The sequence below is a fragment of the Pituophis catenifer genome, unplaced genomic scaffold, assembly GCF_029215685.1.
Source record: "Pituophis catenifer annectens isolate HBS135680 unplaced genomic scaffold, rPitCat1.0.hap2 SCAF_11, whole genome shotgun sequence".
NCBI classification, from domain to species: domain Eukaryota; kingdom Metazoa; phylum Chordata; class Lepidosauria; order Squamata; family Colubridae; genus Pituophis; species Pituophis catenifer.
The window spans coordinates 20,005,445-20,018,286 of NW_027256891.1; the positions used below are offsets into that span (position 1 = coordinate 20,005,445).

Here is a 12,842-nt window from a genome sequence, read left to right on the forward strand (position 1 = left end):
GCCTAATTTTTTAAGTGTTTTTAAGTGTTTTGTTTATTGTTTTTAATTAACGGGGCCAAATTTATATATGTATATTTTTAACTGTATTTTAATATTTGTACTTGATGTTTTTACTTGGCTGTTCACCGCCCTGAGTCCTCAGGGAGAAGGGCGGTATACAAATTCAAAATAAAATAAAAAAATAAAATAAAGTACTGAAAACCGGTGTGCACATGCTCGTCGGCCAGCTGATTGTCGGGGGTGCATGCACGCTAGAACTCAGAAGTTTGGCTTTTCCGGAGCATGGCCCTGATGAGCGTATGCCCCTTCTTAGGCACTCGGCACTCACTGCACTAGATGGATGTCCTTAAGAAAGGGAACCCTTAACATACCCTGCCTCCCTGTTCTGGGAAGCTGATTTAATTGTGTTGGAAGAAATATCCATCTGGTTCAGTTCCAAGCTGGGAGAAAGACACTGGAAACATGGAGGCTGATTGGAAAGATGGTTTATAATGATGAAGCAGAACCACATGGGTTCTGGGTAGCTGACCACATGGAGTTGAGAGCAGGGGTGAAATCTAAAATTTGTTACTACTGGTTCTGTGGGCGTGGCTTGGTGGGGGGGGTGGTAATGTGACTGAGTGGGCGTGGCCAACTCTTTTTTTTTTTTTTACTTTTAAAAGCATTTTTTCTACAACCTTAAGAGGTTGCAGAAAAAAATGCTTTTAGAAGCCTCAGGCAACTCAGCTGGGATCGCCAGAGGCTTTTAAAGGCATTTTTTTTTTCCTACAACCTCTTCGGTTGAAGAGGTTGCAGAAAAAAATGCTTTGAAAAGCCTCTGACGATCCCAGCTGAGCTGCGCGATCACCAGAGGCTTTTTTTTTTACTTTTAAAAGCATTTTTTCAGCCGAAGAGGTTGTAGAAAAAATGCTTTTAAAAGTAAAAAAAAACAGCCTATGATGATCGCGCGGCTCAGCTGGGCATGGGGGGGGGCGGGCTCAGGGATTTTTGCTACCGGTTCTCTGAACCACCACCACCATCGCTACCGGATCGGGCGATCCGGTCTGAACCAGGAGCATTTCATCCCTGGTTGAGAGGGGTGGGTATTTATACCTTCTCTTGGGCCTTGCCCTTGAACTTCCTATTCCTGTGCAAGAATATGTATTCTATTGGCTGTAGTCAGACTCCCATGGGGCCATGTACAAATCCTAGGAGTTTGTCTGAGCTACTTTTGGTTGAAGCTTGGGCTAATGCAATGAAGGGGCTTGTTGGGCAATTCCTATTGTGGCTGAGGGCTAATCCTACCTTTGTTCAGAGCTTGTTGCAGGGAATTTTTGCCTATGAATAGAGCTATCTATCTCTTAAATTCTGACATCCGCTGAGGGCTATTAAGGAAGGTGGGGGCTGCTTTCTGTCTCCAAGAGTATATTTCTCCCTTTAGGGAAATATAATATTCCACCTTTTTAAAATATTTCCTAAAATATCTCATTCTTCTAAGAGAGGGGTGGGTGCTAACTTTCTACAATTCAAATGTGGATATAAGTAGCTTTGTGTAAATGATTGTGGGGAGATTGTAAAGGGATGGAAAGAAGATTATACCTATATTAAAAAAAAATCAAACGAGAGAGAACATGAGTTTGTTGGCAGCTTATCTCATAAACAGCAATTTAGTCCGTGAAACCACACTGTAAATAAGGATGGAAAATTCCTCCTGCAGTTTCCTAGGTTTTGCAGTTACCTCCAGATTAGCATTAAATACACGTCAGTGAAATGTTTGTTAAATAAAATTATTATTATTATTATTATTATTATTATTGTAATTCTCCATCTTGCCCATCTCTCTGTATTACATCCTAAAAGTTTGTCTCGATTTACATACAAAACATGGGATGCAGTGGCTCAGTGGCTAAGACGCTGAGCTTGTCGATCAAAAGGTCGGCAGTTCAGAGGTTCGAATCCCTAGTGCCGTGTAACGGGGTGAGCTCCCATGACTTGTTCCAGCTTCTGCCAACCTAGCAGTTCGAAAGCAGGTAAAAAAATGCAAGTAGAAAAATAGGGACCACCTTTGGTGGGAAGGTAAGAGTGCTCCATGTGCCTTTGGCGTTTAGTCATGCCGGCCACATGACCACGGAGACGTCTTCGGACAGCGCTGGCTCTTCAGCTTTGAAACAGAGATGAGCACTGTCCCCTAGAGTCAGGAACAACTAGCACATATGTGCAAGGGGAACCTTTACCTTTACCTTACATACAAAACCTCCCCATAGCACTGAACCACAGATGCTCATTTTTTTAAAAAAAAAAGGGTAATCCAAGGCCACAGCCAAGAATCCAAAGATTTCTCACAAAATAAAATCAAAATAGGATCCCTCAATCCATGACCTAGGTGTACAAATCCCTCCCCTTTAGTCCTGCCACTCAACACCGCACCTTTTTCCTAAGACTGAATCATTCATTCCACACGTCCTGTATTATCTGTTTTGTTTACCATTAGCTTTTCCATCCACAAACTGCAATCAAAGCTGATAGCCATAGAAACACAACAAATAAAAGACAATTAAAATACATCACTAAAAGAGACACTGCACAGGCTAATTCAAGGAAGTATAAAAGGTAAAGGTTCCCCTCGCACATATGTGCTAGTCGTTCCTGACTCTAGGGGGCGGTGCTCATCTCCGTTTCAAAACCGAAGAGCCAGCGCTGTCCGAAGACATCTCCGTGGTCATGTGGCCAGCATGACTGAATGTCAAAGGCACACGGAACGCTGTTACCTTCCCACCAAAGGTGGTCCCTATTTTTCTACTTGCATTTTTTACCTGCTTTCGAACTGCTAGGTTGGCAGAAGCTGGGACAAGTCATGGGAGCTCACCCCATTATGTGGCACTAGGGATTCGAACTGCTGACCTTTCAATTGACAACTCAGTGTCTTAGCCACTGAGCCACCGCATCCCTTCAAGGAAGTATATCTGGCTCTAAATATCATATCTAAATATCCTTACAAGCTCTGAGAAAGAGGGTTTTTCATTAAGTAGGCTCTGCTTTTCAACCAATGGGAATTTTGATCTCAGGTTTTCACACCCCTCTTGGATCCTGCATCACTGCATTATCTATGTTACCATATATAGCATCTGTAGATGTAAAACGGAAGCTTATTCCTCAAAACTTACTGTCTCAGACAAACCAGTCATCAACAGGCACAACAGGTACATAGAGATAAATAACAACTACATGCCATTCAAAAGAGACAATCAAGAAGCCAAAAAGGAAACAAAAAGATCAAAAGCCTCCCCCCACCAGCAACCAACCAGCAGAGAGTAACACCAAGATTAACACTAGGACAACAATCAAGAAGCAAACAATATCCCAAGAACTACCACCTCAAAAAAAACACAAGATAATAGTAAACCATAGACTAATTAAGGAACCGCTAAGAGTAATTCCAACCAACACTGATGGAGCAAGCCACTTGTATATAAAAATAAGAGCAAAGCCCACTCCCTTCTAGCAATGATGATGTTACTTAGTTTGGTGACGAGAGGTCTGCAAGAAATCAACCAAGCCCAAAGACCACCAACGACCCCACGCATTCCTTCCATTTGTGAGTTCTTGAAATCCTACCACTAAATACAGGCAGTCCTTGGCTTACAACTACAATTGAGCCCGAAATTTATGCTGCTAAGTGAGACAGTTGTTAAGTGAGTTTTGCCCCCATTTTATGGCAAAAGGGGATCACATGACCCCGGGACACTGCAACCGTCATAAATATGAGCCAAGCATTTGAATTTTGATCACATGGGCCATGGGGAATCTGCAGTGGCCATAAGTATGAAAAACGGTCGTAAGTCACTTTTTTCAGTGCTGTTGTAACTTTAAACCGTCACTCAGTGAATGGTAGTAAGTCGAGGACTATCTTAGCCCAAAAAAAAAAAAAAAAGAATCAACACTTCCAAGACACCAGTAACAGTAAGAGTTGGAAGGGACCTTAGAGGTCATTTAGTCCAACCCCCTGCTCACACAGGAGACCTGTACTAGGGATTCAAACCGCCAAACTGCCAACCTTTCTGATCGACAAGCTCAGTGTTTAAGCCACTGAGCCACCTAGTCAGGCTAATATTCTGTATTCAATATTCTGTATTCTGAAACAAGCACCTTGCACATTCCTACTCAGAATTAAAATTATAGGGGACCATGAAACCGTTTTTTCCGCCGCCCAATATTGTATATAATTAAAGCACTCTTCATTCTGTAAACGACAGAAGCATAAAGTGTAATCGAGGATGAGAGATTATCATTTACTCTTCCTTTCTACAATAGTCGACGATAGCGGCAAACACTTCCCGCTTACTTCTATTGGCCAGTTATAAATTCTGTAGTATAAAATGATTTGATAAGCCTGTTCATCTGCAATAATTATGACTTCAAGCATGGCATGTTCTATCAAAAAAATAATAATATATATCCTAGGATGTATAGCCTTTGGGTGTGTTTTTTTTAATTGTTCCCCAGTGTATTTCAACGTAGTGACAAAGCCACAGGCGTGTACCCAGCTGTCTTCCATTAAGAAAACTGCAGATATAAAAGGGGTATCATATATTCATCAATGAACTTATGCATGGCTTATCATAACTTTTATTTGCACTGAGAGCTTATGCACCAAAGACAAATTCCTTGTGTGTCCAATCACACTTGGCCAATAAAAAATTCTATTCTATTCATTTACTGGTAATTAGCGTTTGTTTTTTTTTAAAATCTTGTGTTCTGTTCAAGAGGTAAAGTCAGGACCCACAATTTCCTGCTGTTCACAATGTCACATGGGCATCTTAGTCATTAGAATTTACAGTGCATTTAATAGCCTGTAATTTAAAACACGGAGTATCTACTTTGTTGTTTTAATTACAAGTTGCTTGTTGGGAAAATTAAGTTTACTTGATACATTGTGAATTACTGTTGTTACATTTGTAGCTTAAGGTAATGTATACAAATACTCAGAAGTTCAACTTGCTGTTGACTAGGAATTTCATTTTCACCTCCTCTTTCCCTAAAAGATCTCACTTAGGATGAAACCTCAAACTTTCCTCTAAAAGCTGACTTAATTGCCCTGCTATTACTTTATTCCATCACTGGCAACACAGAAAATATTCAAAGGGGATTTATACACCCAACCTTCTCCAGACAGAAGTTTATTCTTGGAACTTTAGAATAGTGGGGGGAAAAAATACAGAAATGGACCAGGGAAGTTTTTCTAAGTCTGAAAATGCTAGACAACCAAATTGTTTGGCCTCTTAACTTCTGTTTATCATAGCGCTGCCTGCTGAGGTCATACCTTGAAAAATTGCCAACTTCACTCAAGACTTCATTAGAGATAAACATTTTTTTTAAAAAAAATATATTCAAGTCGTAATCTGTCTGTCCTTTGGTCCTCGCAGTGTTGTCAAACAGTACATGTGTGCTCCCTTAATAGCAATGGGGTGGAAAACCCAGCTATCACTTTTGTGATTCTGAGATCACACCAGTAAAAAATCAGCAGTGCAACTATGAAGTCAGATGTGCACAAGGGTGAGAATGGGTTGGGCACAGTTTGCCAGATGCCAGATTTCTAAAACGCAAACATTATGTTCTTGCTTAAAACAGGTTGACAATTGGACTGAAACTTGTCTATTGCTTTCCAGATCAGGGATCTCCAACCTTGGCAACTTTAAGACTTGTGGACTTCAACTCTGGGAGTTGAAGTCCACAAGTCTTAAAGTTACCAAGGTTGGAGACCCGTTCCAGACAACCAATATGCTTAAGTTGGTGTACCCAACCTAGAATATGTTGCCTTCTAGACATTACTGAAATAATAAAACGAACTGAATTACAGCTTCTCTGAAAAGTCAAAACTAGTGGAAGAAGTAGCAATCACTTTCCCAAAACACAGGTTATGTTTATAACATCTTATCTAAGACTTTTTTTTCCTCTCCTTTAGGACAACCTTAATTTTTGAAGCAAGCTCAGCAGCTACACCTTTTAATAAACTTCGTTATCACGGGCTTTTGTGTAAAGTACAAATAAAAGCTTGGTCAACAACGCTATGGAAAGTTCCATCTACCAAGGCTGCTTCTGTTCACCAGTTGCTGAAGGCCACTTCTACAGAAGCCTTCAGCAACCTTGATGTCTACCAGATGCGTTGGACTTCAACTTCTCTATTTTTGTAGATCGGGAAGGCCTACAAAAAACCTTGTGCTAAACCTTCTCCACAAAGGCTGGAGAATAGCAGCTGAGGGCCCTTGTTATCTACTGGGAAGAAGGAAGTAAATGACACACGTGATCACATCCACATGCCAATGATGCAACGTAGCTACAAGAGCCCGTGATGCAATTACATATTTTCATCCCCATACGATGTCATCATTCTGATCTCACTGCGACTGATTAGAGGCAGTGGTGAGCGAACACATCTGGGGAACACTAGAGTGAAGAAATCTCTTCCAGAAGACACAAACACCAGACCATGAAACAACCCAGGCTTCTCTGTAACACACACAAGTGACAACAGTGAAACACACATCCCCTACTCCACAATACACCCCTCTAACTGAATCAGCCAAAAGAGCTAGGAATTACAAAAGTTTTAAACTCAACTTTTCTGGAGAACCAGAGGTTGAATGAATAACACAGGACAGAAGAGCAAATCGGTGATATTCAATCAACTGTGACTAAACCATGTTTTAATATAATCCCCAAACTCTATCATTCAGGCACAAGCAACAGAGAGCTCTTAACTACCCAGAGAGGCCTAGTACACAGATTAGTAAACTCAACAGACTTTTGGTCTACCAAGGTAAGGCTGGTTCCTGCAACAAGCAAAAGGCTGGTTAGCAAACCACAATTATCCAACCCCCTAACAAGGAACCAAAACCTGCTTCGTTTAGCCACAATTTATCAAAAGCAACAGCGGGGCCAGATTCAAGCATCCTTCAAAGCCTCCCTGGCTTCCACCACAATTTCCTGGGTTTCGCTCAACCAGGAAGCCCCGGTTGCTTCATGCAACAGGTTGGCTCACCAAGATTTCCCTTGGATTATGCTTCAAGGGAAGCCTTAGTGGCTACTGCTACCGTTTTCCTGGGTTCACACAACCAGGAAGCCCTGGTTGCTCCATGCAACTAGAAAGTTCAGGTTGGTTTAAGAGGGTTTCCCTTGGATTATGCATCAAGGGAAGCCTTAGTGGCTACTGCTACCGTTTTCCTGGGTTCACACAACCAGGAAGCCCTGGTTGCTCCATGCAACTAGAAAGTTCAGGTTGGTTTAAGAAGGTTTCCCTTGGATTATGGATCAAGGGAAGCCTTAGTGGCTTCTGCCCTGATTTCCCTGGGTTCACACAACCAGGAAACCCTGGTTGCTGCTTGCAACCCTGGAAACCCGGGTTGGCTTAGCCAGGATCTCCCTGGGACCATGCAAGCTAGGAAACGCTGGAGGACTAGCCAGAACTTGCAAAAGGGCAACTGGGCAGACTTGACCCGCTCCTCATGTAACGTCTGAACCCGCAAGCGAGGCTCCCCCGCCTTCTGCACTCACCAGCTTGGGTTTATTCTTACTCTCCTCCTCCGAGGGACGTCCCCCGCCGCTGCCACCCCGCCTCGGGGTACCCTTTCCCGGCGGGTCTTCCCCTCCGGCCCCCTGGCCCTCCATGCCGGTCCGGCGCTTTCTTTTTGCTGGCCGCCTTGTACCCGGCTCGCCCGCCCCGGCTGTCAGGGCGCTCGGGAGGCGCTTCTGCGCATGCGCCGTCGTGCCGGGAACGAGGCGGCGAAAAGTCAGGCATCCTCCCTACCACTCTGCCCAGGGCTGCGGGAGTGGGCCGCTAGGGCGCAGGCGCGGGAGCGCGCTCATAACACACTCTGTTTTCCCCCTCTCTGCGCACGCGCGTTCTTCGGCGTTGCCGAAGCCGCCCCGTTGGGCCGCTGCCCTCACCTCAAGGCTTGGGCAAGGGGGACCCGGAAGCGCCTGTGAAGATAGGGCGCCAGAGAGAGAAGCCTGGCGGAAGTCAGAGCGTGGGGGTGGAGAGGGGAGGCAGGAATTTGAGGGGGGGCAGCATTAGACAAACTGGGGAGGAAGAGGAAAAGCTTTCATAAACTCCCATCAGCTGGGAGGTTTTTTTGTTTGTTTTTTTTTAGGGGAATTCATGATGAAACTGGATAGGTTTGCAATAAATGCAGTCCCATGTGAGCCGCAAGCTCATAAAATAACATTCTTTTTTTTTAAAAAAAAAAACAAGTTTTATTAAAAAATTTCTTTCCTCATACATATTTTATAAATAGAATGTTGCCTGGGTCACCTCTTATGCATATTATACATAATCATAGTTATAATTATGTATAATTACCATTATGTACAATTCCCATTTTTTTTTCAATATTCATCTCTTTTGTATAATCCTTTTATCACAAATGAAGTCATTTTTCACCATATCTTATTATATCTACTTCTGCCATGTTAGGCTCTTTCCAGGATTCTTTTATCATTTTTAATTTTACATATAGATAACATCCCTTTACGCCTTATATTTCTCCCCTATTACAAATAAGTGAAGAAAATAGTGTTCTTAAGGGCAGGCACAGACATAAAATTTTTAAAAAAATTAAATGCACAAACTGTCGATAGATACTATATTAGAAATTAATACAAATGTTAAAATATTTTGACCCCCTGAAAGGATACTGAAAACTGCCGTCCTGGACAATTCAAAAGTTGTAACTTTGTCCAATATGCAGTGTAGATTTTTTTTACAATGCCCCCTGACACTGACATGCACACAAAATGGCTTGCTGGTCCAAACTATCCCTGCCATCAACGTGGCTTGGCATTGGGCTAGAACTATACAAAGGCATGCTTTTATTCAAGTTTTTAATCTTTTTCAATTTAAATTAATAATTTTTTCCCTTTACTAGTTCCTACATTTTTGATACGAGATGAGACTTTGCTTTCAAGGCAGCCACTCTCCGTATATCAGCATTGTTACGGCAGTCATAAAACGGTGGTACTTAATCCTCATTTAATGACTTTGCAGCGTATAAAAACGAAGGCATCAATCACAGGAGCGATAGCTGAATTTTGTTGGTCAACAGAGTTCCTACAAACAAGGATCATTTTGCTTTCGTTTGGAAATCCACCCCACCTTCCCGTCTAAAGGTCAGACAATTTGAGCTTTAAATGGTTCAACCTGTGCCTCGTTAATCATGTGATGTGTGAGTGTTAGGTTTAGCTTGCCGCTTACTCCTAACTTGTTGGTCAGGCAATATCTGTTTCTTTAAGAAACAACTGAGCCACGTAATCAGGGTTAGCTGAACCCTGTAATTAGGCTACAGTGCATAAATAAGCAGCACAGAGAAGCGTTCGTTCTTCCTGGTTCTTCCTGCTTCTTCCGGATTGATACCTGATTGTATCCTGTTGCTTACTGAGTCTATTATATGGTACTGTATACCAATAGTTACTAAAGTCTGTTTGCTTTGGTAAGGGAAGATACTTACTGGACTGATATTACTGTTTATGACCTTGGACTGTTTTATTTACACTGAGACTGCTTGTTATCTATAAAGTATTATTCTCACATGAGCTGGACGTTTATCTCCTTCCCTGTGTGTTTCTGCTCTGCTCGTTGCACAAGCAACAAATACTTTTTACACACACCCTAACATTGGTTATGGGCCCAGAACATTCCAGGGCTCTTTAGTTTGTTTTTGTGGAAGTGAGAAGTGCAGGCAGTGGGTGTAGTAGTCAAGATGATGGCTTTTGAGCAAGGTACAAGTTATTCTACTATAACCCGGTTGGATGGAACAAACTATGTTACCTGGTCCACAAAATGCTGTCTACTTTTGCGAAAAGAAGGACTGTGGGACATGGTTAATAATCCACCGGACATAACTGCACTGAATGCTGATGATGAAGAAGATGCCAAAAAGATAGCGAAGTTTCACAGGGACAATGAGCGTGCTTTATGCATCATTGGCCTGACACTGGGAGACCAGCAACTTGTCCATTTCCGGGGCGAAGAGTCTGCTGCGAGGTGTTGGTCAAAGCTAAAGAAGCTCTACGTTCGTGACTCTGTGGGTGTCCATATCTACTTGACACGGAAATTATTTCGCTTACATCTTCAGAAAGGAGGAGACATGATGGCTCACCTGGACTCCATGACAGGGCTTTTCCAGGAGCTACATGAGAAAGACCTTGTGTTTACTGAACTGCAGCAAGTTTATATTATTCTTTCATCGTTGGATGACAGTTATGACTCTTTTGTTTCATCATTAGAAGTATTGTCTAGAGATGAACTAACATTGGCCAGTATAACTGGTAGGTTACTGGATGAGGCCAAACGTAGGCAAGAACGAGACCAGTTAAGGATGCAACAGCAACCAAAAGTGGAAGCTGTATATGAGAATGTCAATATTGTTAAACGCTGTTATGCATGTGGGGCTAAGGGGCACATTGCAAAATATTGTAATAATAAGAAAGTGTCTGCTAGAAACTCTGCTAAACCCAGGAAAGGGTGTAATTTAGCAACCAGTTCATCTAATAATATAAAAGATGATTGGTGGGTGATTGATAGCGGTGCCTCTCAATCCATAACAAAAAACAGAAAACTGTTTCTAAACATGAAGAAAAGTACTAAAAAGGTCAAATTAGCTAATGGCTGGAATGTGACTGTAGCTGGGGAGGGACTTGTTCAATGTTCTATTAGTAAGCACCCTTTACCCATGCTTTATATCCCTAGTTTGAAATATAACCTTTTATCTGTAAAGTCATTACTACATTCTGGGTTTACAGTAACTTTTAAAAACAACAAATGTTTGCTTGAATGTGAAGGCACTGTGGTTACTGCAGAATTAGAAAACGACTTATTTGTTATTAGGGATACGTCATTACTGTTAGTTCAGTCAAAAGATAAATTTGGAAATGTAAAGCCGCATGATGAATGCGTACATTTACTACATAGAAGGCTTGGTCATCTGAATTTCAGGTTGTTGAATTTGACTGTTAAGCAGTCTAAAGGCATCAAGGTAAGGGCTTGCAGCAAATACCTGAACTGTAATACTTGTGCTATGTATTTAGAACCAAATGCCAATATGGTGTTAAAGGCATATGCTGATGCCAGTTTTGCCAGAAAATCTACGTCTGGAATAGCAATCATGTTGGATAACTGCCTGATTGGATGGAAATCAATTCGCCAGAAACATATCAGTTTGTCTACCATGGAAGCGGAATTTTCTTGTCTATCACTTACATGTACTGAACTGATTTATTATAAACAGTTGATGGAAGATATTGGATTCAAAATGGATTATCCTATTACGGTCTATGAGGATAACCAGGCAGCCATTAAAATGGCAACGAATCTTGCTGTAAAGACAAGGACTAAATACACTGATATACGTTATCTGAATGTTCGGCAATGTGTTAAGGATAACATGATTACATTGGAATATTGCGCATCAGAGGACAATATTGCCGACAACTTTACCAAAGCGCAAGGTGCTATTAAACACACCAATTGTTGTGAAAGATTTGGATTAAGAATCTGAAATGTAACTGATACCATTGTACAATGTATGATTTGGATGTGTATTTTTGTTTCTGTATATATTGTGTATATTGTCCTGCCCAATGGGGAGAATGTTAGGTTTAGCTTGCCGCTTACTCCTAACTTGTTGGTCAGGCAATATCTGTTTCTTTAAGAAACAACTGAGCCACGTAATCAGGGTTAGCTGAACCCTGTAATTAGGCTACAGTGCATAAATAAGCAGCACAGAGAAGCGTTCGTTCTTCCTGGTTCTTCCTGCTTCTTCCGGATTGATACCTGATTGTATCCTGTTGCTTACTGAGTCTATTATATGGTACTGTATACCAATAGTTACTAAAGTCTGTTTGCTTTGGTAAGGGAAGATACTTACTGGACTGATATTACTGTTTATGACCTTGGACTGTTTTATTTACACTGAGACTGCTTGTTATCTATAAAGTATTATTCTCACATGAGCTGGACGTTTATCTCCTTCCCTGTGTGTTTCTGCTCTGCTCGTTGCACAAGCAACAAATACTTTTTACACACACCCTAACAGTGAGCTTCTCACCATGTGTTGGCACCAAGTTTTCTCAGAAAATGGACTGTTCTTTGGCAATAGTAATAGCACTTAGACTTATATACTGCTTCACAGTGCTTCACAGCCCTCTCTAAGCAGTTTACAGAGTCAGCCTATTGCCCCCAACAATCTGGGTCCTCATTTTTACTGACCTTGGAAGGATGGAAGGCTGAGTCAACCTTGAGCCAGTGAGGATTGAACTCCTGGCAGTGAGCTGAATTAGTCTGCATTACTGCATTCTAACCCACTGCGCCACCAGGGCTCACAAGCAATTAATGAGCCAGAATATCGTGCAAGAAGTTGTACGTGCAATATTTTGATGTACGCAGGTATGTCTTTATTACATTTCTTGGATGATTCATGGATTCAACCAGTTCCTTTCCTCCTCCCCTCACCTCCCCAGGGTACAAAAAATGCACATTGGCTTGTTCTTGCTAATACAGATGCATAAGGTAAAGATCCAAGAAACTCATCAAGATGGTTTTCAAAATTGCCCTGAGAGCAAATGCATAAAGATCTTGAAAAATACTAATTTCCTGTTTGATTAAGCAGAACATCAATGCATGGCCAGTATGATTTCTGTTGATATGGAAACTAAAAGGCTAAATCTAAGGCTGGAAACAATACTCCCTGTGCAGATGGAAGAAATTACTGAGTACTAATTGCTTCAATTATTTTAACCCTAATTTGCAACTGTATCTGTTGCTCTCATCCTTTCCCGAGGATACATTCTGGGAAAGGAGAAATAAATTGCCT

General features: G+C 41.7%; 1 protein-coding gene across 5 annotated transcripts in view; it reads right to left on the reverse strand.

Annotated features, from left to right (window-relative positions):
• Window positions 1–7,691, reverse strand: part of DIAPH2 (diaphanous related formin 2) — a 352,831-nt gene extending 345,140 nt beyond the window's left edge. For all 5 annotated transcript variants that reach the window (XM_070952070.1, XM_070952072.1, XM_070952071.1 and 2 more), the window contains exon 1: window positions 7,531–7,691. In XM_070952070.1, the coding sequence (XP_070808171.1) occupies window positions 7,531–7,644 (114 nt within the window). In that variant the 5' untranslated portion in view covers window positions 7,645–7,691. The remainder of the gene's footprint in view (window positions 1–7,530) is intronic.
• Window positions 7,692–12,842: the final 5,151 nt, after the last annotated feature.